This window comes from Ahaetulla prasina, chromosome 3 (assembly GCF_028640845.1).
Source record: "Ahaetulla prasina isolate Xishuangbanna chromosome 3, ASM2864084v1, whole genome shotgun sequence".
In the NCBI taxonomy this organism is placed as follows: Eukaryota; Metazoa; Chordata; class Lepidosauria; order Squamata; family Colubridae; genus Ahaetulla; species Ahaetulla prasina.
In genome coordinates this window covers 83,696,405-83,724,360 of record NC_080541.1, presented here as the reverse complement: position 1 = coordinate 83,724,360, position 27,956 = coordinate 83,696,405, and the positions used below count along the sequence as shown (strand labels likewise).

The following is a 27,956-nucleotide window of genomic DNA, read 5'->3' as shown; positions in this document are numbered from 1 at the left end:
CAAAGGGTTGCGTCCACAAATATGTCATGTCATTGAAATCACGAGAAATGGTGGAAAAGCAGTCCTGGTCGGTCAAGTTGTTCAAGAAGATGGTGTAATACACGGGACAGAAATCGGCTGAAAGGAATCCTCGACGACAAAAGAGGTAGACAACGGCCCAGGTGATGGAGAAAGGGCCAGATGATTCGATGGTTATGTGAAAGTAGAGTCATCCCCGCTGTCGTCGCCCCCATTACGACGTCAACTGCCACCGGGAAACAATCACCCCCAGAAAACTGTCCAAAGAGACCCGTGGACCAGCAAGCTATCTGTTCCGCCGACGAGGGGGCAATGACATCAAAATGCCCCCCCCCACCGGCTGCCGTCATCTGCTGGTCGCTTCTGGTCAGTTCTGCAGTTTCAGTTCGGCTAAAAAGAGGGCGAGAGGAGGGCGAGAGTGATAAACGCCCCCTCCGCCCCCTCCAAAGGCGAAAGGAGGGCGAGTGAAAGAAGGGCGAGTGTGTCAAACGCCAAGGGGCGAAGAGGCGAGTGACAGACGCCTCCACCCCTCCGAGGCGAGGAGGCGAGTGAGAGGAGGCGAGTGTATCAACGCCAAGGCGAGAGGAGGCGAGAGTGACAACGCCCCTCTGCCCCTCCGAGGCGAGAGGAGGCGAGTGTCAGCGCCCCTCCGCCCCCACCGCAGGCAAGAGGAGGACGAGTGAGAGGAGGGCGAAAACGTCAAACGCCCCCTCCGCCCCCCGCCCCCTCCGCCGACCACCGCCGCTGCCATCAAAAGCGGCAAAAGAAAACGCCGGAGGCCAGCCGCCGCCCCAAACAAGCTGGCCGAGCTGGCAGAACATGCCGGCAGCATTTGGGCTCGTCCTGCCGGCCCAGCTCTTCCTGAGGGCAAAAAACCCTCTCCCTGGGTCGGCAGGAGATCAGTTCAACCAGGAAGGGAGGGCAGCGATGTCAAAACGCCCCTCCCTTCTGTCCAGACCGCCGGACAAGAGAGACCACCATCGCCCCGCGAAATCAATGCGGCGCCATCTTGCGCATGCTCTATCTATCTATCAAGGAGTATATGAAATCCCATGCACCGCCTGCCCCTCCACATACATTGGACAAACCAACCGAAGAATAAGTGCACGCATTGAAGAACACAAGAACTCAGTCAAAAAAGAGGAACCAACTTCTTCCCTGGTCCAACACTTTAAAGTCACAGGACATGATATTGACTTTAAAAAAACCAGAACTATCGCCAAAACTGAACACTTTAACAACAGAATAATCAGAGAAGCCATTGAGATAGAAAAACGCCCACACAGCATGAACAAACGAGATGATACCTCCCGCCTACCAGCCATTTGGAAACCTGCCCTTATTGACAAACGAGTCCCTAACACGAGGAATGACACCAGACCCACACTCACGAGGTCCACACAGGATGTCACCACCGCACATCCACCCAGAAAGCAGACCCAAACCCACACTGATCATGAAGCACGACCAAGGACCAGAAGCCAGACCGCAGCTGCAACATTAGCCATTTCAAACCCTCCAATCCATACATGCAGCAGACTGACACCCACTATGAAGATGTAGCACGACCACAAAGCCAAACAACAGCTATGCAGCTCACCAGCTCAAATCCCCCTGCAACACAGACTAAACTAAGCACAACCAAGCCCCCATCCAAACAGGACACACCCCAGCCAATCAGAGCACAAAAAAACCCCCATCCAATCAGAGCACAGCCAAACTCCCACCCAATCAGTTCAAACCCCCACTAGCAGTTAAAAGGAAGAAACAGCTGCGATCACACATTGCTCCCAGAAGCACGAAGCTGAAGCCTGAAGATGACGAATGAGACTTCGTCGAAACGTCGCCAAGACACTTCCAATTTTACACGGGAGAAAACCCGAGCAACCAAAGACCTACATACAAACACCCGTGAAAACCTCAGAAAACAAATATATATATATATATAGGAAGAAGAAAAGAAAAACAATAGGACAGGAACGGGTAGGCCTACCCGTTTGTGCGCTTATGCACGCCCCTTATGCTCCTCTTAGGAATGGGGTGAGGTCAATAGTAGAAAGTTTTTGGTTAAAGCTTTTAGGATTATGGGAAGAGACCACAGAGTCAGGTAAAGTATTCCAAGCACTGATGATTCTGTTACAGAAGTCATATTTTCTGCAATCTAGATTAAAGCGGTTAACATTAAGTTTAAATCTGTTGGTTGCTCTTGTATTATTGCAATTAAAGCTGAAGTAGGCTTTAACAGGAAGGACATTACAATAGATGATTCTATGAGTTAAACTTGGGTCTTGTCGAAGGCCACGGAGTTCCAAGTTTTCTAAGTCTAGGATTTCAAGTCTGGTGGAATAAGGTATTTTGTTGTTTTCAGAGGAATGGAGAACTCTTCTTGTAAAATATTTCTGGACTCGTTCAATTGTATTGTTCTCATCCAGGGAAACAAAATACTCTGCCCTATTCAATATTTTCCAAAATATTTCATTTTTTCTAGGAGAGGGGTGAGTGCTAACTTCCTACAATTTTTAGCTTCCTATTTTCATTTTATAACCGCTTTACTTTTTTTTAACAAAAAAAAATAATACTGATCTTATGGCCCTAATGAAGTTTTGGTTGGATCTGACATTCTAGATCAGAACCTCTGGGGCTTCCGAAGTGGGGACTAGACATCTGCGAGGCTTCACGTGTGACCGACTCCTCCGCGAAAGATGCGTGTTTCATAGGCTGGAGAGCGCTTCCGTCCTCTTTTGTCACCGCCTGTCTCCGCCCCGAAAGAGTTCGGACCAAGGAGGAAGAAACAGGCGAAGTGGTGGCGTGTTTTTAGCAAGGAGGGGGTCCCCATCTTTCCGGAGCGCGCAAACGGGTGAACCCCGCTTTGGAGGCGAGTAGCTAAAAGGGAATGGGGTCGGTTTTCTGTTTAACCCGAAGAAATCGCGCTTCTGATGTCCCCTCTGCATTTCTTCCTGATTTCCCCCGCCCCGTATCCGCTGAAGGGAAAATAGGATTGGGGATGGGTCGTTGACTCTTAAAGGGGTTGGAGACAGCCGCGGCCTTCGTTTGCTCTTGGGATGTTAATCACTCGCGATTGATTTCCTTAGGCAATGATCCAGAGATGGAGGGGGGAAAAAACCTGGAAGGCGAGAAAGCCGAAAATGAAATCGAAAACAGCTCGGCTTTCTGGTCGGAGCTTTTAGACCAGCCCTTCCGCTCAGCTCTGAAGTCCGCGATGTAACCGGGAAGGGTATAGAGCCTCTTTCCCGTTTGCAATCTTAAGACGTTTCTCAATGTCACTAACTTTTTAAAAAGTGTACGGAGTTCAACAGATGGGACAGATGGCTGGGGAACTCCGGCAGTTGAAATCCATAGGTCTTATAAAAAAAAAAAAAAAAAGGTTCGCAGGCAGCCCTGGTTTTTCTCCCGTTTCTTTTTACGCCTCTGAAGTTGAGATGGCGCGCCGAGGCCGCGTGTGTCTCTCTGGGTGTGAGAAAGAAGGAACGGAACTGACTTCGCGGATCTGAAAACCAAAATCGGAATAGAAAAGAGAACGAATAAGCAACCTATAATGCCCTTCCGGGTTTGTCAGTTTGGCTGCAAGTCAGAATGATCAGAAATTAGGTTCTTCCAGGAAAGGCATACAAAGTTACATAAACTCCCTTATGCCTAGAATTTTAAGAGGCATGTGGTCCCACTGTTGACCAAATCTGCATTTTCTCACAGGTCTGACAGAATTTTCCTGTTAAGGAACAAATTTTTATAAGTGTGGCCCGATGTCTAGGTAGAAAGTGCCTTCTGAAAAGTCCTAAATCAATGACAACCTCGATTCAACCTTTTTGACTTAAGAGCACCAAAAAGGTTTTATATATAAAATGAATCTGATGATTGATGATGATGATGATGATGATTAAATAAAACAAGGCGATAAAGTAAAATGAGAGTCAAGAGCAGACACATGAAAATGTAACATTTACTTCCATAAGCACCTCCTATTCAGTCTATCAGTCTGAGTCACTTCCTTTACGAAACAAACTTTTTCAGTGTGTGCCCAGTGTTTTGCTGGCAAATAAGATATACCAGTGTATGTCTCCTAATATCTTTGCTCGTGTTTGCTCACTGAGAATGTAATTGTGATATGCTTTTTAACAATTTTGCCATATACTAAAGCAATAAATCTGGAGAATTTGTTCATATCTTACTCCAGAAAGAGGCTATTTTTCTATGCATTAGTTGTGTCCTGCCTGGATTTCTGTTACACTCTAGTGACAGGTTTCCTGATTCTATTCTGTGTGCTAGGTTCATGCCTAGAATAGTGCAGATGTGTGTTTTTTCATCCCTCCCGATACACGCCTCTCTATCTCTTCTTTTTGTCAGCCCCTCCCTCATTGGTTGCGTCTTCAAGAGCACTTATTTAATCCATTTAACATTATTTAAAATGTTGGTGCTGAGTTCCAGACCATGCTTATTAAAGCACCCATTTTGGAGTGTTTTCCCATACTCTCTGAAGCAACCCCTTCTTGAATTATGTGTGGAGCCTAATCTCTTGAAAGCTCTAAAGGGGTGCCATGATTCTCTGTATTCTGTAACATCTCTTCTGAAGCATGCAGATTTCTTTTAGAATTTAGATGGTTCTACAGGTCTCCAGGGCAAGAAATGTCTAGACCACAAACTTTCTATATAAGGGAAAGAGCCAAGATACAATCCTTGGCATCTTTGATAAGACTGAAAAACAATCTGTCTAAACTCTAGGCCCATGATGGCAAACCTATGGCACGCATGCCACAGCTGGCACGCAGAGCCCTCTCTGTGGGCACGCGAGCCGTTGCCCAGCTCAGCTCCACTGTGCATGTGCACGTACGCTTCCTGCTGGCCAACTGATTTTCAGGATGTGTGGAGGGTGGGGCTCATGCAGGAGAGGCGTGCACAGGGGGGTCACACGCACATGTGTGGGGAGGGCAGAAGTTGAGCACACATGCACGGAGGACAGGGAAGCATGGGTGCAGCGCACACACCCCACAGCCTGTTTTGGGGCCCAGGAGGCTGCAGGGAGAGCCTGCTAGGCCCAAACCGGGGGGGGGAGGCGGGGCTCTCGTGCGTGTGCACAGGGGGCGAGGAGCATGTATGTGCATGCATGCACAGGGGGAGTGTAGGGGGGTTGTGCATGCATGCACAGGGGGGAGCATTGCATTATGGGTGCCGGCACGCTTGTGTGCTGTTGTGCGTGTGCTTTCGATACATGAGAAAAAGGTTAGCCATCGCTGGTCTAGACAGTTAGAAGAAATTTAATTTAATGAAGAATTTTAATTTAATAAGGCAGTTTCCTCAAAAGGGTAAAAAGTCCATCTAGTTTATTATCTAGTGCTTGCAATGGCCAATGAGATGGTTTTGAGATGCTACAAAAGATGGCTTTATGCAAGAGCACTCTACAGCTTTGGATTCTTCAGCAACTGCTGCTGAGCCTTTGCAGAAGTGGCTTCTTCCAGTTGAGCCAGCTTACTTATGTGTTTTTGCTACCATCTTCATGACATATTTTTAAAAACTATTCTGATAAGTTTTTTTTAATTGCTTCCCTTTTTTCCTGATTTTGTTTCTGTTTATATGAAGTTGTTGGAAGAAATATCCATCTGGGTTCAGTTCCAAGTGGGGAAAAAGACACTGGAAACAGGGAGGCTGCTTGGAAAGATGGTTTAATGGTGGTCAGGATCACATGGCTTGAGTTCCTGAACAGAAAAGGGGCGAGATCCTGTGCGCTCCCTAGCTTTATGCTTTTTCTGAGCTTTGAACTTTCTGGGGCACAGGAAGAGTGTCCTGATTGATTGTCAGACTCCCAGGGGGTGGGGGTCTTATCTAGCCTTGCTGGCTGATGTAATCTTCCCAGGTGTCATGTGGTGAGTTTCAGTTGCTAGATGGGTCCTATTGTGTTGCAGATGATGACTCATTGACAGAGTGGGGAGAATGAGTTTCTACCTCTGACCCATTGACAAAGGTGGGGGGAGTCAGGAAGCTGCTTTGTCTTTAAAACAAGTTTCTCCATTTCTCATCCAGGGAAATATATTCTGTCTTTTTAAATATTTTCTAAAATATTTCATTCTTCTAGGAGGGGGGTGGGTACTAACTTCCTACAAAGTCTTCTAGACTTACTGAACATTGATGTCCCAAAAGTGCTGTTCAAATGGCAACTGGACATTCTTGATTTTTTCCTTGAAAATGTTTCCCTTCTGATCCAAGAAGTTTAGAACTGAAACTGCTTCTTGGATGAGAAGTGAAACGTTTGCAAGGGGAAAAAAAACAAGGAAATTCAGTTGTCTTTTGAAGAGAACCTTTGGGATAACCTGGATGACTGAGGATGACTGACTTGGAAGACTGAGAATCTTCATAGACGTGAACTCTGATGTGTAAATTCATTATAATAACATTTGTCATACCTGGCTAATTTGGAAGTAGATAATCCAGTTGCTACGCTGAATAATTTGGCCGTTTATTGTCTTTAAATACATAATCAGTTAACCTCTTTAAATTAGGGAATAGGCTGCTGATTGCTCTTTGCATGCTCTTGGTAGTAACTCCCATCAATTCTAGTATTACTGTGCTTAAATTGAGGTCCAAAAGATCTTCTAGAGCAGTGGTTCTCAACCTTTATAGTGCTGCGACCCCTTTAATACAATTCCCCACGATGTAGTGACCCCTTTAATACAATTCCCCACGATGTGGCGACCCCAACCATCAAATTATTTTCGTTTTGAATTTATCGCGCCTGAAGCCGTATTGGCTAGCGATCTGAACTGCTTGCGATTGCCTTGAGGATGGAGGCATTAAAGCGGAGACTCCTCCCCTATTAAGTTTATCGCGCCTGAAGCCAGATTAGGCTAGCGATTGGGAGTGATTGCAACTGGCTTGAGAGGGAGACATCAGAGCAAAGATTTCTCTCTTTTTTAATTCATCGCGCCTGAAGCCGAATTCGGCTAGCGATTTGAAGAGCCTGCAGCTGGCTTGTGGAGTCAACCATTGGAGCGCGATTCTTCGATTCGCAAGTATACTTCCCATATTTCCGATGGTCTTAGACGACCCCTGGCAAATCGTCATTCGACCCCCAACGGGGTCACGACCCAGTTTGAGAACCGCTGTTCTAGAGAAAGCCAGGGTATCTACCTCTGATTGAGACAGTCAAGGAAATAGAAACTTATTTGGGGGTTTCATTTCCTAAGTATGTTTGTACCTAAGTATCTTTGAATAGGAGTTTTATTTCTGAAGATGCATTAGATGTGTGGAAATTGAAGTCATCTTCTGAACTTTTTTAGAAGGTTACAAAAGTACCTGCTTTGTCCAGAATCTACATTAGGAATTGAAGGATGAGTCATAAAATATCTTCTCTTCTGTATTAACATTTCAGGCATTGGATTTTTTTTTCTGAATTAAAGTGCTCGGTGAACCACAATCATGGACTTGGCTGACATCCAGATGAAATCGGAGGATTTTTTGGAAAAAAGCCGGCTGAATGCTGGTGGTTTTGGAACTGTCTCATTATGCTACCACAAAAGTCATGGGCTTGTAATATTAAAAACTGTGTATACTGGACCTCAACGCACAGAGTAAGTTGGAGAAATGTTCTTCGCAGACAGAAGAGGGCAGGACAGAATTATTAGCCATCAAAGTCCTGGTAATTTCAAACGAGATTAGCTGGTCTTTTGGCTGATTTTGTTCTTTATATTTTTAAAGATTTGATTACCGGAGATTATTACCAAAACAAGATTCTCCTAGTGGTGTTTAATAAGAATGTAAAAGGAACCTAACCTTTGGCTTCTCCCAGACAGACCAGATTTGTCTTAAGAAAAGTGCACAACAATAGCACTTATCATTTCATATTGCTTTTATAGCCCTCTCTAAGTGGTTTACAGAGTCAGCCTATTGCCTCCAACAATCCGGGTCCACATTTTACTGACCTTGGAAGGCTGAGTCAACCTTGAGCCAGTCAGGATTGAACTGGCAGTCAGGGGAATTAACCTGAAATACTTGGAAACATAGCATTATAGGCTTGGAAGGGACTCTGGAGATCTTCTAGTCCAACCTGCTGTTCATGGCAGGTACCTTATACTTCATTCTAACCAGACCACCACCACAATTCCTTGTGTCCAAGCAGAACAAAAGGGCAATAGCTCTGGCCCTTTTTTCCCCTGTATCTGACAATAGATTATACAATTTAAATCTCATTGAGCTCAGAACCACAGAGGAAGGTAGTTATTGTGTGTATTTTTGATCTTGCAGACTTTAAGCTAATTTTTGCTGCAAGTGGTTCATTACTCCTGGCTCTGCAAAAGGCACCAGTTGAGGATTCATTTAGGTGTCTACAGAATATCCCCATATATTTCAAATAGTTCTTTTTTCTTTTACATGATGTAGGAGCCATTTTAACTTCCTATAATGTATTACACTAATTTATTATGGAGATTAAAATGCAGCCGTTCCCCAGACTTGCATGCACATTGAAGTGCAAGGGATAGTGGAAAAGCCAACAAGAAAGAACCTGGATCCTTTAATATTCCTGGTGTAAAAACAATAGAATACACCACTGGTAATAATAGGAATTGCCACTCATATATACGACCACTTCTCATTCATTCACCTGCATTGATTGCAGTTTCATTATACCAGTTTTCTGCAGTGTGGTACACTGCAGATGTGTTCCTCTCAAACATCACAGTTGATTAAGGTTTGTGAGACTTGTAGTGCAACAGACCTGGTGGTACTGGGGATTATGGCTTGTGTTTAATTGTCTGCTGTCATCGCAATTTGATCCCCCATTTCAGCAAGTTCAGAGGAATAAAACTAAAGCAGAATTAGGCGTCCTGATGGCCTCCAGATATTCTAAATAAGAATGCTCTTGATGTCTTGCTAGTATTGATTGTGCTGGTTGCAAGGAGAAGCCAATCTATCTGAAAAATATCAGGTTCCTATTCTAGGCTTAAAAGTCTGAAAATCACAACTTGAGCATAGATTTTAGAATGTTAGATCTCCAGTCCTGATGGCCTCCAGATATTCTAAATAAGAATGCTCTTGATGTCTTGCTAGTATTGATTGTGCTGGTTGCAAGGAGAAGCCAATCTATCTGAAAAATATCAGGTTCCTATTCTAGGCTTAAAAGTCTGAAAATCACAACTTGAGCATAGATTTTAGAATGTTAGATCTCCAGTTCTCTTGATAACACCTATATAATTATTTTCCAGATGTAACAATTCTCTTCTAGAGGAAGGCATGATTATGCACAAACTAAATCATGATCGGGTGGTGAAACTACTAGGTGTCATCCTGGAGGATGGAAACTACTCCCTTGTGATTGAATACATACGCAAAGGAGACATGATGTCTGTTCTAAAAGCAGTAAGTAGGAAGTATATTGATAATGCGCAACTTAATCCACTGGTCATTTTGGAGAAATTGCCTAAAAACTAGGAGATGTTATTCAATCTTACCATTTGCTAGAGGTGACATTTTTTATATGGCCATGAAAATGGTTTGGATTTTAATTCCCAAACAATTGGTGTTTATAGTGCTTATTATATGGGATTGCTGAATGGTACAATATGATGAAGGGATTGCTAAATGATGGGGAAAGTGCAATATAAGAAATTGGATTGAGTCCAGATGTGTGTCATCCATTCAAATTTATAAGAATGATTTAAAAACCTTCCCCCAAGTGAATGCCTTCCAGATGTGTTGGATTAAAATATCCATCATGCTTAGCCGATGTCCTATATTCATGGGTCTGAATAATTCAGGAACTTTTTTTATGACCTGCTATTTGACCTGGTAAATTCAGTTTTGTAGATACCTAGATCAAATGTGATCAATATTTTTCTGGAACGCCTTTTCCCCCCCCTTATAGACTCCTATTCCTTTGCCTGTGAAAGGACGGTTTATTCTGGAGATAGTTGAAGGAATGCTTTACTTAACAGAACAAGGATTAGTGCATAAGGATCTGAAGCCAGAAAATATTCTTGTGGATGAAGAATTTCACATCAAGGTAACGTGAACATGCAGAAACACACACACACACACATTTTCAGTTTCTACTAAAATCAGAACCACAAGTGTCTGTTAAATGTATGTTTGCCTGTTAAGCTATAAAGGGGTGATTGGGAGGACAATTTTCACTAGATGGATTTGTGGTACAGGAACTCAATTTTCCTTTCTCACTATATCTGACTGTTTACTCTTTGCCTTCCTGCAATGTCATTTTAAGATTTTTGTGTTGGGTAAAGGGAAAGATATCATGGGTGTGCAAAAGACTTTCTTCACACAGAAAACTTACTCCAGTCTGGGTGGAAGAGTCTGAGGATCTCCAAATGCATGATGTCACTCCTTGATCCATTTTTTCAGCAAGTTCAAATGGGTAAAACTAAAGTAGGGTTAGACATCATGGTGGCCTCCAGATATTCTAGATTGGGGTGCCAAACTCAATTTCATTGAGGGCCGCATCAGGGTTGTGGTTGACTCGGGGCCATGGCTGGGTGATCGCAGCCAACTGGGTGGATGTGGCTGGGGTAGGTGTGGCCAGCTCGATGTCGCTCGTGTTGGGGGATGCCTGTGGTGGCATCCCCCAACATGAGTGGGTGTGGCAGCCCCTTGCTGGCTCCAGGGCAGCCCTGCGGCTAAGACTGACTGTGTTCTGGCCCGGATGGCTGCCACCAAGTTGTAGATAAGTGCCTGGCTGGACTGAGTTGGGGCCAGGGGCTGGTCCTTCACTGTTTCCAGGGCAGCCCTGTGGGCAAGATCTAATCACATTACAGGCCGGATGCAGCCGGTGGGCTTTGAGTTTGACAGCCCTGTTCTAGATTATAAGGTTCTTGATGACTTGCTACTGATTGTGCTGGCTGGCTGGAGAAAGCTGTATCTCTGGAAAGGGTCTACGAACAACTTGCCATGGCCAACTCGCTGTAGCCAACTCACCATGGCCAATTCACTCACTGCAGGACAATTCAACAATTTTAATTATTTAAAACAGTTTAAAAAATATTTTAATTTTTGTAATTCACATTTCATTCATGTCCCTCCTTTGGCATCCTTTCTTTAATGATTCTATTCTATTTCTTTGATATTAGTGTAACTCTTGTCGTATGGCAAGTTGGCCACAGCAAGTTGTTTGTGGCAAGTAGTTTTATTCCGATCTGGAAAATACGAGGTTGCCTATTCTAGGCCTATTCTAGACTTAAAGTCTGAAAATCACAGCATGCTCAATAACACCTTGAGCATAGATTTTAGAATGTCAGAATGGAAGCCAGTTTTAAGGATTTTCTTCTCACAGTGAACTGTAGCTTGCATATTTTAGGGTTTGCACCAGATTGTTCATCTGTCTCTCCCAGTTTTCAGCATGTTCTATGGTGGCTCCAAGGCTACCAAAAGGGGAGCTGGGAATCACATGCCACCTCTGTTAAGAGGTATGACTTTAAAGGGAAAAGAACTAGGGTGGGAGAGGAAAGAGCAATAGTGGTAATGTTAATTTGCATACTTCTTCAAACGACTTTTTGAAATATTTCACAGGGTTTCTAGAATGGGACTTAGAAAATGAAGTATTGGTCACAACAAGAGCCACCATCATAGCTTTTCAGCTTTTACTGTTGATCTGGATTTGCATTCTGCCAGATCAGCTTCTTCCTGTGGTCAGGTCAGCAGCATTTTTTGTGGATTTTTAAGAGTTTCACGAGTGAGGATTTTATTGGGCAAGACTAAAATAGCACCCGAAGATGGGGGATTTTCAGCCGCACAGTCTTGGGGGCTTATAGACTATGTGAAAGAGATTGGGGATCAGTGGACGCTGAATGTTGTTAGGTTGTATGTCATTGTAATTCTATTTTATTGTTCGTTTATTTTTAAGGCATGAATCAAAAGACAAAAACATTTCTGACTTAGTGACTTCCTGCCCAATCATAAAGCTAAAAAGCCATTCAATAAACTTACAGCAAGGGCTATCTAAATCACACATTTCTGGCTATTATACGGACAACAAGAACCAGTTGGCTCCATTCTTCAAAGATCTCCTTTAATATTTTCAGTGTTGTGACATTTTGTATAATTTTGTAAGTCCCAATTAACTGACACCAAAAGCTATCTTATATTTTTCCCCCACTTCTACCATACTTTGAATCTTTAGTCCCCCTTCAGCGTCCAATTTCTAAAATCAGAGTTGCTTATCTTTATTATGAGCCAAGATGGCCAAAATAATTGTGGTTCTCACAAGAAGCTATATTCCAAAATTATCTGAACCCTTAATCTATGTATAACTTTCTTATTTAGCTTTCTGCTGTTTATTTCAAATTATTTAAGTTCTTAATCTTGTAATTTTTTTTTGTTCAGAGTTGAACCTAAACATAACTGTTTACTTTTCAAATTTATTCTAAAGGTTCCTAATAGCTTTACTAGGCTATATTTTTATGCTTAAGCTTTTCCGGTGCTTAAACAAGTGGGAGATGGCTGCTGTTGCAAAAGCAGTCATCTGGAGCACTTGTGGGTAATCTCCCATCCTTTCCATATTTGGAGAGGTTCTGAAGAATGGTCTACTAGCCAATTCTTTAATCTCTGCCACAGTCTTTTGCTCTGCTACATACATGAAAACATCTATATAGATGTCTTCAGCTCACCATGTGTTCCCCAGAAGTTAGTCTAAACCAGTGGAACCTCAACCTTTTGAGTATCAGGGACTGGTTCCATGGAGAGAGTTTTTTGGGTTTTTTTTGTGGGCGAGAGAAATGTGGTTTTGTGCACTGCCTGCATCCCGTGGATAGGATTTTGCTTGGGGGTTGGGAACCCCTGGTCTAAACCATATTCCTATGGTACTGCAAACCTTTCCAACTTGTTTACATCGGAATATTGCTTTTGCTTTGCTGGTCAGAGAAACCTACCATATTTAATGACATATCAAATATATTGGAAACACTCAATATACGTAAGCATGTCACCTGCTAGAGTCTTGGTTGCTTCCAGCTGGGCCATGCTCTGAGGCATCTAGAGCAGGGGTGTCTAACTCGCGGCCTCCAGACCGATGCGTCATCCGCTGGCCACGCCCACCTCCAGTTTAGCAAAGGGGGAAAAAGCAATATGTCACGTGATGACAATGTGTCTTTGTGAGTTTGACACCCTTGATCTAGAGCAGGGATGTCAAACTCAAGGCCCAGGGGCTGGATGCAGCCTGCGGGGTACTTAGATCTCGCCCACAGAGCCGTCCTGGAAACAGTGAAGATCCGGCCCGCAGTGCTTCTGCCAGCAAAAATGGGCTCCTAAGCTCCATTTAAGCCTGCCACGGCCCCCTGCAACCCTCTGCCAGTGAAAACAGAGCTCCGTGATAGCCGAAAACAGAGCTCGGGAGCCTGTTTTCGCTGGCAGAGTGCTTGGTCCACCACAGGCGCTCCCTGGCCACACCCATGCCAGCCCACCGAGGTCAAACACAACCTGATGCGGCCCTCAATGAAATCAGGTTTGACACCCAATCTAGAGGATCAGAGGCTTTTGTGAAAGTGATGGAAACAATACCATTCATTGCAACAAAAGCTCCTGTTCATTTGTATGTGCGTGCCACATGATGACACAAACACAAAAGGAACAGATCATCCTGCCCCGTATGGACCCCTCTCCTTTCCTTTCTTTTCAAAACTCTCTCATCTGTCTTGTAGATAGCAGACCTTGGTGTGGCTTGTTTCAAAAACTGGAGCAGGCTGACTAAAGAAGAGACCAGTCGACAGAGGAAAATCAAACAGAATTCCAAGTGTAATGCTGGCACCCTTTCCTACATGGCCCCAGAACATCTGCAGGACATCAATGCAACGCCTGTGGAAAAATCAGACGTTTACAGTTTTGCCATTGTCTTATGGGCCATTTTTGCTTCCAAAGAACCTTACGAGAGTAAGAGTTTACAATCAAATATCTGTACTTTATAAAATATTGCACTGCATGTAGTCAGCGTCATGCTACTGATGCCCAATTCTTCTCTCTCTTCCTCATCCAGATGCAGTCAATGATACACAGCTGTACCATTGTATCACAGCAGGGAACAGGCCGCCTATCAAAGAGGTGGAAGATAGTTGTCCACGTGAGATTGTTACTTTAATGGAACGCTCTTGGGACAAAGAGCCAAATGATCGGCCAACCTTTGCAGGTAATACAAGATACTTCTGCTAACTATTTATAGCAAGGCAAAAAGATCATGGTAGTGCACAACTGGGCATAAAGAAAATGTGGATCGATTTCCATAAGCAGCAAAAATGAAACCAGGCAAGGTGCACATGGAAACTCTCCCATACGTTATACACCATTGTGATTCATGCGACCCAACATTCATTGTACGTATCAAAACAATATAGACATCAAGAGCTGAAAGGCTTTCTGAACTAAACTGGAAAAAAAACCACCACTTTTACATACCTTCTAAAAACATAGTGGAAAGGAATGGTATAGATTTCCTGATTCCTGAAATCTGTGAGGATCTGGTTTTCATGTATTATATCAAAGCTCATAAATTATCTAAATGATTTCTCCACTAGATTGTAACATCCACATCTCCCCTATGTAACACAGTTCGAAAACCACAGGTAGGAACTTCAATCCAACCTAGTAACATAATGAGAATTCTAGACACACATTACTTCTTCTAAAAGCTCAAAAAATAAGAATTTACATAACAAGATATGTACAGTGATTTTGTTTTTCCTGATTCCGTTCCTATTTAATCTGTTTTCAGTGAATAACTGACGGGTTTCCCTACATGGAGCTTTCGCATATGCACTGATCCACCCACTCCTGCATAACTATATAGACACATTTTCATTTCAATAATTTACAGATACATAACATGTTTCTCGCTAAATCTGAATACAGGTAGTCCTCAATTTCCGACCGCAATTGAGCCCCGAATTTATGGTGTTAAGTGAGAAATTTGTTAATTTGAATTTTGCCCCATTTTACGACTTCTCTTGCCACATTTGTTAAGTGAATCACCGCAGTTGTTAAATTAGTAACACGGTTGTTAAGTGAATCTGGCTTCCCATTGTCTTTGCCTGTCAGGAGGATCGCAAAAGGGGATAATGTGACTCTGGGAACACTGCAAACACCGTCATAAATGTGAGTCAGTTGTCAAGCATCCGAATGTAATGCTACAATGGTCATAAGTGTGAAAAATTGTCAAAAGTCACTTTTTTTCAGTGCCATTATCACTTCGAAATGAATTGTTGTGAGTCGAGGACTATCTGTATTAAGCATATCACAGAATCTACGGCCAGGTCTATTATCATTTGTGTAACCATTAGTACTAAAATAATTTAGGAGAAAACTACATGCTAGAACTTTTGTTTTATAGAACTTAAGGGACAATGCTAGTTTAAAGCAATTCTAATTCTAACCATAAGCTTAGAATGATGTGCAAACTTAAATTAACATAATTACACCTCTCATTTCTAGTGACAATGTTATTGATTTTTATTTCAATTTTTTTTACTAATTCTTTCATTGTAGAAATAAATTTGATTTACAAGCCATATTACCATGAAAACTTTGAACCGGATGTGGAAGACCATGTGAGAGAATTAAAAGTAAGTTATCAAACATGTACAATCTATCAGCGTTACCTTTGAAAGGTACCCTATTGTGTATTCCTATTAAAGCTACATTCTTCCTATAATTTCATCACTTTTTGTTATTCTTGTTCTGTGTAATAGGAAAGATATCCTGAACCAATTGAACTTGTAAAACGGATGGAATCTCTCCAAGTAGATGCTGTGTCAGAACCTCCCAGCAGAGCTCGATCGGGTATTTTATTTTATTTTATTATTTTATTTTATTTATATCCAGTTTACACTATTGTTCGTCCAACAGATCCTAGGGGCAGCAATGCCTGATAATCAGCCACGACCTTCCAACTAAAAACTATATTGGAGATCCATGCCTAGGAAAATGAACATTTCTGAACCTATGGGATTATAAAATAAAAACTAATTAGATCTTCTTAGAGCAGGGGTCTCCAACCTTGGCAACTTTAAGCCTGGAGGACTTCAACTCCCAGCAAAGCTGGCTGGGGAATTCTGGGAGTTGAAGTCCACTAGGCTTAAAGTTGCCAAGGTTGGTGACCCCTGTTCTTAGAGAACAGAAGATATTATCACATGACCTCTCCAGTAAAGCCTCTCCCATTGTTTTATTTTATTTGGCATATTTTTGTCATTGCGAATTCTTAAAGAAAAAGTTCAGTAGAAGATAAAATCCATGCACAGGCTGGATTTTGTTGTTTAATGTTTCAGCTTTTGATCATTCTTATTTTTATTTTTTTATAAATAATTTTTATTGTAGTTTTTCTTTTCCATAACTCTAAAACATAGGCAAACAGAGTGTTATTTTTATATGCTTTGGATTAACAATTCAAGTAAAATCTACATTATATACATATACATCCTCAACTTCCTTATAAATATTACCTATTTTTGTTTCTGTTGTCTATCCACCTATACCATTTTTCCCAAACCACATAATATTCCGAATCATCTTTTTCTTTTAATTCTAAGGTTAGTTTATTCATTTCGGCACATTCAAATATTTTCTGGATAATCAATCCTTCTGGTGGTAAGTTCCTTCCAATATTGCGTGAACGCAATTCTTGCTGCTGTTAGTATATGTAGGATCAGATATCTTATTTTTTTTTTTTATCAAATTTAGTTTTTAATATTCCCAGGAGAAATGTTTCCGGATTTAACTCAATTTCGCAATATATTAAATCTTGCAGCCAAGATTTATGGTTTGTATTTTGGTCCAATACTTTTTCGCTTTCGGGCATAACCACCAGGCATGAAAGAAGGTACCTTGGTGCTAGTTGCATTTCTTATTTTTTTATAACGCCATGGACTAACAGGTACAAAATCTCTAGCAGATTTTGTAATCACAAATTCAGAGTTGATTATATATTCCCTTTAGCAATCAGAAAATAGTCAAATTACATGATGAGAGAGGGAGGAGAGAGATATGTTTAATGGAGAATCCAGTACCCCTATTATTTTTAAAATTATTATTCTTCTCTCTCATCATTGGCTAATGTTATTCAGAGGCACTGACTGACTAGCAGGAATCTTTATGTTTACTAATGTTCCTAGATGAAGTTCCTATGTATCACCACTGTAACTGCTTTGCATTTTCTACCCTTTTCCCCAAATCTGCAACCAGAGCAAAATGCACCTGCCTGACAAGGTGGGAATGAGCTCCTATCTGCACTGAGCCATGGTGGCGCAGTGGTTGGAATGCAGTATTGCAGGCTAATTCTGCTGATACCAGCAGTTCGATTCTCAATAGCTCAAGGTTGACTCAGCCTTCCATCCTTCCGAGGTCGGTAAAAGGAGGACCCAGATTGTGGGGGCAATATGCTGACTCTGTAAACCGCTTAGAGAGGGTTGTAAAGTACTGTGAAGTGGCATATAAGTCTGTGCTAATACTATTGATATTGGCTGCTACAGTAGTTTCAAGCCTTTTTTTTTTAAAAAAATGTGTTTTTGTCAGGGTTCCAAGTGACACCCCCAACGAAAGAAAACTCAGAGGCTTGAGTTTCCTGAAAGTTCCATTTTATTAGAGATGTCATATTGGCACATCTGGAAAAACCCGAATCTGAAAGCTTCCAGGTTTTCCCCACCCAAAGGAAAGTTCAAGTCATTGCCCAACACCCCCATGCCCATCACATGGTCCAATCCAAGCACCATCCCAAATGGAGATCCCTCCCTGTTCCAGCCCTCCATGTGCAGGGCAAAACTTTCTGAGAAAGGAATGTTATTATGACTATATATCACCCTGGCTCCATATAAACCCCCCTCCCAGTTTCCCACAGTAGTAAATGTGGCAGGCCTGAAGATCCAATAAAAAATATGGCTTCCAGATCTGACAGTTTTATTGTTACACCTTACCAAAGGTGGCTGTTACACAACCAATGTGCCCACCTGGGAAAACAATCAAGCAGACAAATATAAGAAAGGGGTCTTGGGGCACTAACTCAATTCCCAGCCACCACCTAAACCACAAATAATTCAACAATAGCTTGAAAAACATAATAAAAGGACAATCTTGAGCCTTGATTAGAAATCACAGTAGCAAAATGTCTGGAAAGGGTTACATTCCAAGTCTGTAATGAAAACTTAAAATGGAAGGAATTTGAAGATTGGGACATTTTAACTGAAAATACACTCTTTCAGCTTGCCCCATAACTATTGATTTTAGAGGTGCTGCCTTGGAAAGGACCATCTTCAAATCATTCTTGATGAGCTGGCATATAAGGGATCAGGCAACCATGCTAGGAAACATTTAACTGCAAAAGGTGTTTGAGTTATCCTAATGACAAAAACTATAAAGGAGAATAGTGTTCTTCCATAATAAAGCAAATATATACTATTCAGAGATCTCGGTTAAGATAAATTAAAGGTAAAGGTAAAGGTTCCCCTCGCACCTATGTACTAGTCATTCCTGACTCTATGGAGTGGCACTCATCTCCATTTCAAAGCCGAAGAGCCAGTGCTGCCCGAAGACATCTCTGTGGTAATGTGGCCGTCATAACTAAACGGCAAAGGCGCACACAACGCTGTTACCTTCCCACCAAAGGTGGTCCCTATTTTTCTACTTGCATTTTTTATGTGCTTTCGAACTGCTAGGTTGGCAGAAGCTGGAACAAGTAACGGGAGCTCACCCCGTTACGCAGCACTAGGGATTCAAACCGCTGAACTGCCGATCTTTCGATCGACAAACTCAGCTTCTTAGCCACTGAGCCACCGCGTCCCTTAAGATAAATTAGAACCCATCAAAATAGCAGATAGTGCTGAATATTTCTGTTTGAGCCAGGTTGACTATTAGGAGAACCATGAAGCAGGGGCAGTTTCAAAGAGATTATATAATTTCTGTTTACTAGTAAGCTTACCACGTTCAATGGAACTTCTAACAAAATGTGGGGAAGGACTTAATGGCACAGAATATTAGGAGTTGTAATCCCAGTGTTCTGAAGGATACCAGGTTAAGGAAGGTGGGGGTATATTGGATTTAATCTTGCATTCAATGGGGTTGATCAATAAGAGACCCCACAAAGTGACTAGAATTTTTCCGTGAAACCTTTGGGAATAAAATCAAACTTCTAATCTATCCCGCAGATCAACCTGGTTCTTTACACAGTTCTCAAGGTTTCACTGCTAACACCATAGATGAAAACATGTTTGAGCCATATCCAGAAAACGAGCCTGTAGAAAGCTGTGAAAATGCCTTTGAGCCCCCGGCAACCTTGCAACGAAAATTACAGGATGAACTAAATTACCATCTCTATGGCAGCCGGATGGATAAGCCAGAAGGTCCTTCTGCTGCATGCAGTGCTGAAATGCTAGAAGAGGAGAGGAGAAGGAGAAAGGTCTCCTATGACCCATTTGCCAAAGCGCCAGCCACACCTCAGACACCAGAGTTGTACCCCAGAGCTCAAAACATCCAAGCAAGTGTGAGTCACAATAATATCGGTACAGCTCATTCAAGTCGTCCGTGGCACTCAACACCATCAGGAGCCATAGATCCAAATGGCTTTTTGGGGGCAGGAACTCAACATCCCAGAAGGCTACTAAGTACAGAAGATCTCTATGGAGCACCCTTAGCCACAAACTTTGATTTCAATAAAGCACCAGTTCCAGAATCTGGCATAAACAGTCAGGCCAAGCTATACAATCCATATCATTATTCCCAAAGCTTGAGCACAGAAACTGGTAAGTGAGATCTTATGGGAGTTTGGAGGGTTGCTTATTTCTCTTTGCATCATGGTGGTCATGTCCACTCAGCATCCATTAGCCAGGAAAAAGAAAAGAAAAGCAGAGTCCATTTGCAACCCACAATAATAAAGTTAACCAGCTTTAACTACTGTATTTTTCGGAGTATAAGATGCACCTTCCCTCCCCCCCCAAAAAAGAGGATGAAAATCTGGGTGTGTCTTATACTCCGAATGTAGCCCTGCCCGGCTTCTCAAACGGAGGTTTCAGAGGCTGAAAAAAGCATCAGACACGAAGCTTCAGAAAAGAAGCCCCCAAACAGAGCTTCAGAGGCTTTTTTTCTGAAGCTGTTTTGGAGGATTTCAGAGGCAGAAAAAAGTTTTTTCTGCAACAAAGTTTCAGAGGCAGAAAAAAAGCAAAAAAAAAAAAAAAAAAAAAGAGCAAACTCACAACCAAGGAACCTGTTGCTAAAATTCACCTCTGGAACAGCTGACTGGGGATATTCCAGGAGGCCAACCCACCTGCCAATCAGCTTTTTTCTTAGTTTCGTCCCCAAAAACTAAGGTGGGTCTTATACTCCGGTGCGTCTTATACTCCGAAAAATACGGTACTACATCTTAACCTCTGAGGTTGTTAACAATAATTTAAATTGCAACAATAATTGGCCTGAATGAAATTTTTCACAAAGTCTGTTGTAGCACTGTAATACAGCTTTGTGTGATCTAATGCCCATCCATATGAGCTGAAGATTGTAAATATTATAGTACAACATACAGGTAGTCCTCCTTGACTGACTTACTACGATGTTTTTTTAGTGATCGATCAAAGTTATAACAACCATGAACAAAATGGTTTATGACTGTTTTTCATACTTAATGACCATTGTAGTATTGCTGTGGTCATGTGATCAAAATTCAGATGCTTGGCAACTAGTTCACATTTATGGTTGCAGTGTCCCGGGGTCAGGTGATCCCCTTTTGTGACCTTCTGACAAGCAAAGTCAATGGGGAAGCCAGATTCACTTAACAACTGTGTTACTAATGTAACAACTGCAGTGATTCACTTAACAACTGTGGCAAGAAAGGTCATAAAATGGGGCAAAAGTCACTTAACTGTCTCGCTTAGCAACAGAAATGTTGGGGGTCAACTGTGGCTGTAATTCAAGGAATACCTGTATACAAGACACATGGTTGCATCATTGACTTGATGAAGAATAAAATTCTTAATACAAATTTGAATACTGTAGATGAAAATAATACTGACATTCAAGATTCAAATTCCTAGTAAGAAGGGATTGTGGTCTGGCCCAGACATGGCTATTTTAGTGATTTAAAAATTGCACTAGTATTTTGTTTTTAAAATAAACTATGCAGTGGTGGGTTGCCCCCGGTTCGGACCGGTTCACAAGAACCGGTAATAAAACCGGAAGGAAACCCCGCCCACTGACCCGGATGTCGTCATTGGCGATCTGCGCATGCAATCCCGTTGCGAACCGGTAGTAAAGGTAAGTAGAACCCACAGAACCTGGAACTATGTTTGATAAAGATTTTCTCTTTAATCCAATGGAAGTAAAGTTTACTTGCTACAGATGGCCAAACTGGTGGATTTTTACAAGCTGAGAGAGCTGGAAACAGGATTCTATAACAGTCAATCTTGCTTATATACCACCATATCACTAGATTGCCCCATTGGGAAGAGTTGTTTTTTTATCAGCCTACTGAATACCATTACCGTCACTCAGATTTTCATTTGGGTAGTTATAGAATCAATTGTATTTTATACTCTTAAAAGTTATAGAAGTCAAGAACAGTGACACTGACATAATTCTGAAATGATCTGTACAATTGTTTAGGTCCTGTGGAGTCCGTTCCCTTTAGAAAATTCAACTTTGCACATCCTATTATGGGCAGAATACCTACAGGTAAAAACACACAAGTAAAACGTTCTATTCAGATGACTTCTTTTAATGGTGCGCATACCATGTCTGGGCTGCAAAATGCCAAATGATAGCTAGGTGGCAGTGAAATGTTTAGACTTTTCTTTGTCTCTGTGTTGCCATCTAGACTTCATCTGAAGCACTGCACCCCATATATGGAATGCCCCCCTTTATTAGAGCATTATAAAGACAGTACTCAACTTACAACCGTTCATTCAATAACATTTGAAATTACAATAGTCCAGAATAAACAGACTCAAGAACCCTGCCTAAAGTTCTGACCGTTGCAACAGCACCCTCAGAGTTATGTGATCAAAATTCAGGTGATTGGCAGCACACCTGTTCTTAAGATCACGGGAGTCCTGCAACTCCTCCTTCCCCCCACCCTCTTCCATGGTCTAGGAGGCCTCAGCCAGCAAATATATGGGCCTCTTCCATTCCCCACACCACTCCCAACAGGCCTAAGCCTTTGTTCCTGCCCATCATGCCCAGGTTTCCTTTCCCTGCAGCTGCTAACAGGCCCACCCAGCCAACGCAAAGTATAGCTAGAAAGCTAGCAAAGGCAATGCTAGAGAGGCAATCTTTCTTGAGGTTGGCCAGGGACAGGAAGCTTGCTGGCTGACTTCCTATCGGAGAATTAATGAGAATTAATAAACAACTGGATGAAAAATAACAAAACTAGAAGTGGGTGGATAGAATTAATGGGACTGTAAAAAAGAGAGAGATGGGAAGTCTCCAGAACAAAAGACATTGTATGAAGGGCTGTATTGATGTGATAAAAACAAGAATAGAAAGGATAAAGAGGTATAATGAATAGTGTTGTAAATTAATTTCTTTGGCTAACTACAATTTATGCCTTTTCTGCTATGCATAACTTTGCCTAGCCTGGAATGAAATAGCATGAGGGGCATGGATGCCTCAAAGGCTTTTAAAAAAAAAATATTATTATTCAAGTAGGAGGTGGAGGCATTGATATGTCCTCTAAAAACATGAGGTTTATAAAAAAACATTTCAAATAAGCTGTGACATGTTGGCAAACTATTGGCATACTGACTATACTAATCAACTCCGGTAGAGATGATTTTTTGAATCTGTCCTCAATATTCAGAGGACGAAATGATACCATTTTCATTTTATTCAAAAACACTTGTTCTAAATTTAAAATACCGTATATACTCGAGTATAAGCCGAGTTTTTCAGCACGTTTTTTGTGCTGAAAAACGTCCCCTCGGCTTATACTCGAGTATATACGGCTTATACTCGAGTTTTTTTTTTTTCGTTTTTTTCACATTATACCGGCCGGCGCGAACTTGGCGGGCTTTTGCTTTAGCGCGGGGAAGCCCTGCCGGTGCAGTGAGAGGCGGGCGGGAGCCGCCAGCCTTCTCGGCCGAGGAGGAGGGTTTCGCCGACCGGTAGGTGCCTCATTTCCCACCCTCGGCTTATACTCGAGTCCCCAGTTTACCCCAGTTTTTGGGGTAAAATTGGGGACCTCGGCTTATACTCGGATCGGCTTATATTCGAGTATATACGGTACCTGTTAATGTACAATTTGGTATATATTTATTTATTCTTTATATTTTTGTCTCTGTGTCTTTACACTTGTTTTTTTTTCCCCTAAACATTTCCCCATAATCAGAAGAACCTGCACACTACAACATATATAATAGTACTGGAATTCAAATAGGCTCCTACAACTATTTAGAAATCAAAAATCAAGACATTCGAGGAAACAGCCCTCCAGCAACCACTGATTACTATATAGAGGAATACCAGAAAATATTTGGTAAGTAGAAAAATAAACCTTTGTCTCAGGGGTGAAATCTAAAAATTTTCCCTACCGGTTATGTGGGCATGGCTTAATTGGTGGGCGTGGCTTGGTGGTCAGGTGACTGACAAGGCATGGTAAATAATAGTAAATAATAAAAATAATAAAGTATACAAAACTTGGGAGCGCACTGGTCTACCTTCTTTAAAAATAGAGGCACCAGTCTACTAGCCGCCTACAGCGCTGATCAGCTGTAGTTTGAAACGCCGCAGCAGTCATTTAAGGCCGTTTGCAGCTATATCACCACTGAGAGCTTCAGGGACAGAGAAGAGGAACAGCGAGGCGGGGGTGGGGTGGGGGCAGGGATTTTTGCTACCGATTCTCCGAACTACCTGCCCCCAACGCTACCAGATCGCGTGATCCGGTCCAAACCAGGAGCATTTCACCTCTGCTTTGTCTTCCTTAATAGGAGAATTACTCATCATTGATATTTCGGTTTTTCTATTTTATTTATTTATTTATTTATTTATTTATTTATTTATTTATTTATTTATTTATTTATTTATTTATTCATTCATTCATTCATTCATTCATTCATTCATTCATTCATTCATTTATTTATTTATTCATTCATTTATTTATTCATTCATTCATTCGAATTTTTATACCACCCTATCTCCCGAAGGACTCAGGGCGGTTTACAGCCAGATAAAACACGAGAATAATACAAGTAAAAACAACAATTAAAAAACTTATTAATTAGGCCGAATTAAAAATATCACTAAAATAATATAAAACCCCATTAAAAACTAAATTTAACACTAAAACCCTAGGCTATTTACAGAGATTTCATGCCCAGTGTTTTATAACACATACATTGGAGAAAGTTACAATAATAGTCTGTAAGGATCCATTCAAAAGCATTTCCAATTAATTAAATGAGTTTATTCCAAGGCAAGCAATATATAGCTTTAAGATAGTGAAAGAGAGGAAGTGTTGGAATAGATCTGAACGGAGGGACTTAGGTTCAAAAACTGTTAGTCATGGAGACAAAATTCTATGCTACCCTACTTTGTAGCCTTATTGGATGGAATGGTTAAAGAGATCATCCTTTATAAGGCATCCTGTGTTCCTTGCAAGCAGGCCCTAATTCAAATTTAGTAGTTACCCTTTCTGGCCTGCAGTAACCAGATGACAGGAAAGAGATACAGAAAAGTTGGCCTTCCTTTTCTAATCTACAGTCATCGGGAATTTTGCAGGCCTGATCTGGTGGCCAAAATTTTAGTAAGCTATACCAAAGCTATTCTGTCACCAGAAAAATGTTCAGAAACACCCTTTTCAGCTTCACAAAGCATGTGAAGGGATCCTTGGTCACAACAAATAGTCATGATAGCATGTTTGCATGCCACACATCTTGCCGATCATCTTATTTAAAACATTATGTGAAGTGTCTCCATGAAGTTTCTGATAGAATAGAATAGAATAGAATTTTATTGGCCAAGTGTGATTGGACACACAAGGAATTTGTCTTGGTGCATATGCTCTCAGTGTACATAAAAGAAAAGATACGTTCATCAAGGTACAACATTTACAACACAATTGATGATCAATATATCAATATAAATCATAAGGATTGCCAGCAACAAGTTATAGTCATACAGTCATAAGTGGAAAGAGATTGGTGATGGGAACTATGAAACGATTAATAGTAGTGCAGATTCAGTAAATAGTCTGACAGTGTTGAGGGAATTATTTGTTTAGCAGAGTGATGGCCTTCGGGAAAAAACTGTTCTTGTGTCTAGTTGTTCTGGTGTGCAGTGCTCTATAGCGTCGTTTTGAGGGTAGGAGTTGAAACAGTTTATGTCCAGGATGCGAGGGATCTGCAAATATTTTCACGGCTCTCTTCTTGATTCGTGCAGTATACAGGTCCTCAATGGAAGGCAAGTTGGTAGCAATTATTTTTCTGCAGTTCTAATTATCCTCTGAAGTCTGTGTTTTTCTTGTTGGGTTGCAGAACCGAACCAGACAGTTATAGAGGTGCAAATGACAGACTCAATAATTCCTCTGTAGAATTGGATCAGCAGCTCCTTGGGCAGTTTGAGCTTACTGAGTTGGCGCAGAAAGAACATTCTTTGTTGTCCTTTTTAATGATGTTTTGATGTTAGCTGTCCATTTGAGATCTTGCGATATGATAGAACCCAGAAATTTGAAGGTTTCTACTGTTGATACTGTGTTGTCAAGTATTGTGAGAGGTGGAAGTATGGAAGGGTTTTCCTAAAGTCTACCACCATTTCTACGGTTTTGAGTGTGTTCAGTTCCAGATTGTTTTGGTTGCACCACAAGGCTAGTCGTTCGACCTCTCGTCTATATGCGGATTCGTCATTGTCTCGAATGAGACCAATCACTGTTGTGTCATCTGCGAACTTCAGTAGCTTAACAAATGGATCATTGGAGATGCAGTCATTGGTATACAGAGAGAAGAGAAGTGAGGAGAGCACACAGCCTTGGGGGGCCCCTGTGCTAATTGTACAGGTATTTGATGTGATCTTGCTTAGCTTCACCTGCTGCTTCCTGTTTGTTAGGAAGCTTGTGATCCACTTACAAGTCTGTTCCGGTACCTGTAGCTGGTTTAGCTTAGTTAGAAGAATGTCTGGAATGATGGTATTGAATGCTGAACTAAAGTCTACAAAAAGGACCCTTGCATAGGTCTTTGGAGACTCAAGATGTTGTAGGATGTAGTGCAGAGCCATATTAACAGCATCATCTGTTGATCTATTTGCTCGGTATGCAAATTGCAAGGGGTCTAAAAGCGGATTCGTGATGGTTTTCAGGTAGGAAAGCACTAGCCTTTCAAAGGTTTTCATGACTACAGATGTTAGAGCAACTGGTCTGTAGTCATTCAGTTCCTTGATGGTGGGCTTCTTCGGCACTGGGATGATGGTAGGCGTTTGAAGCAAGAAGGAACATAGCACATCTCTAGTGATTTATTGAAAATATGGGTGAAGATGGGGCCAATTGGTCAGCACAGACTTTTAAGCAAGAAGGAGTTATCTTGTCTGGGCCTGAAGCTTTTCCTGGCTTTTGTCTGTGAAATAGATCCTGCACTTCCTTTTCTGTGATCACTAGGGGTTGTGAACCCAATGAAATGGGGTCAGTTGTAGGAGGCTTGGCTGTTGTTGCTGTGTCTGAGATGGGGTTGTGGAGATAGGTGGCTGTAGTTTCCTTTCAAACCTGCAGTAAAACTCATTCAGGTCATCTGCCAGTTGTTGATTACCTTCAGCCTGGGAAGGAGGTTTGCCATAGCGGTGATATTTTTAAGAGTTTTCCACATGTTTGCTGGTTCATTTGCTGAAAATTGATTCTTTAGCTTTTCAGAGTAGCTTCTTTTGCTGCTCTTATCTCCCTTGTTAGTGCATTTCTGGCCTGATTGTACAGCATTTTATCACCTTTTCTGTAGGCTTCCTCTTTGGAATGTCGTAGCTGCTTAAGTTTAGGTGTAAACCAAGGTTTGTTATTACTGTGTATTCAAGTTCCTTGTAGGTACACATAGGTCTTCACAGAAGCTGACATATGATGTTACAGTATCTGTGAGTTCATCCAGGTCTGCAGAGGTATCTTTAAAATATTCCAATCAGTGCAGTCAAAACATGCCTGTAGCTTTAATTCTGATTCCTCCGTCCAGGTTTTCACTGATTTAATTATTGGTTTTATGGCTTTAAGTCTTTGCCTGTAAGCAGGTACAAGGTGAATCATGCAATGATCAGAGTGTCCTACAGCTGCACGTGGTAAAGACCGATAGGCATCTTTTAGTGTTGTGTAGCAGTGGTCTAGAGTATTCTTGCCTCTGGTGGGACAATTGACATGCTGAAAGTATTTTGGTAGTTCTTTCCTTAAGTTTGCCTTGTTTAGATCTCCCAAAACAATGGCCAGTGAATCAGGGTGTTTGGCTTCAGCCTCCATGATTTGGTCAGCTAGAGTTCGTAATGCCTCGTTTACACAGGCTTGTGGTGGGACATAAACAGCAATTAGAAGAAATGAGGAAAATTCACGAGGCGAATAGTAAGGTTTGCAGTTGATAATTAGAGTCTCTAAATTGTTGTCACAGAATTTGTAAATTATGTTAAAATCTTGACACCAGGTTGAATTAATATATAGGCATAAGCCTCCTCCTTTCTTTTACCAGATGTTTCTGGAATCCTGTCTGATCGTTCAATTTGAAATCCTGGAATGTTCAGGCTGCTATTTTCAATTGATTCATTTAACCAGGTTTCAGAGAAGCATAGGACTGCTGAATTGCGAAAATCAGAATAGTATTTGTTTAAGAGGAGTATTTCATCCATCTTATTTGCAAGTGAGAGTATATTTGTTAGGAAAATTGAAGGCAGAGGAGTTTTAGTGCGAGTTCTTAGCTTGATTAAGATCCCAGATCGTTTACCTCGTTTCCTTCGTTTCCGTCGTTTGGTTTTTTTAGTAATCCATGGCTCCGTGGGAATTGCCTCCTCCTGTGTTAGAA

General features: G+C 41.6%; 1 protein-coding gene across 2 annotated transcripts in view; it reads left to right on the top strand.

Annotated features, from left to right (window-relative positions):
* Positions 1-2,766: 2,766 nt before the first annotated feature.
* The window catches only part of RIPK1 (receptor interacting serine/threonine kinase 1), a 28,434-nt gene continuing 3,244 nt past the window's right edge, over positions 2,767-27,956 (top strand). The window contains exons 1-11 of one of the 2 annotated variants that reach the window (XM_058177964.1): positions 2,767-2,893; positions 7,397-7,595; positions 9,228-9,381; positions 9,887-10,024; positions 13,668-13,896; positions 14,000-14,149; positions 15,502-15,578; positions 15,705-15,795; positions 19,149-19,742; positions 21,595-21,663; positions 23,315-23,461. In XM_058177964.1, coding sequence (XP_058033947.1) covers positions 7,444-7,595; positions 9,228-9,381; positions 9,887-10,024; positions 13,668-13,896; positions 14,000-14,149; positions 15,502-15,578; positions 15,705-15,795; positions 19,149-19,742; positions 21,595-21,663; positions 23,315-23,461 — 1,801 coding nt within the window. In that variant the 5' untranslated portion in view covers positions 2,767-2,893; positions 7,397-7,443. The remainder of the gene's footprint in view (positions 2,894-7,396; positions 7,596-9,227; positions 9,382-9,886; positions 10,025-13,667; positions 13,897-13,999; positions 14,150-15,501; positions 15,579-15,704; positions 15,796-19,148; positions 19,743-21,594; positions 21,664-23,314; positions 23,462-27,956) is intronic. The other variant, XM_058177965.1, reaches the window with a different exon arrangement.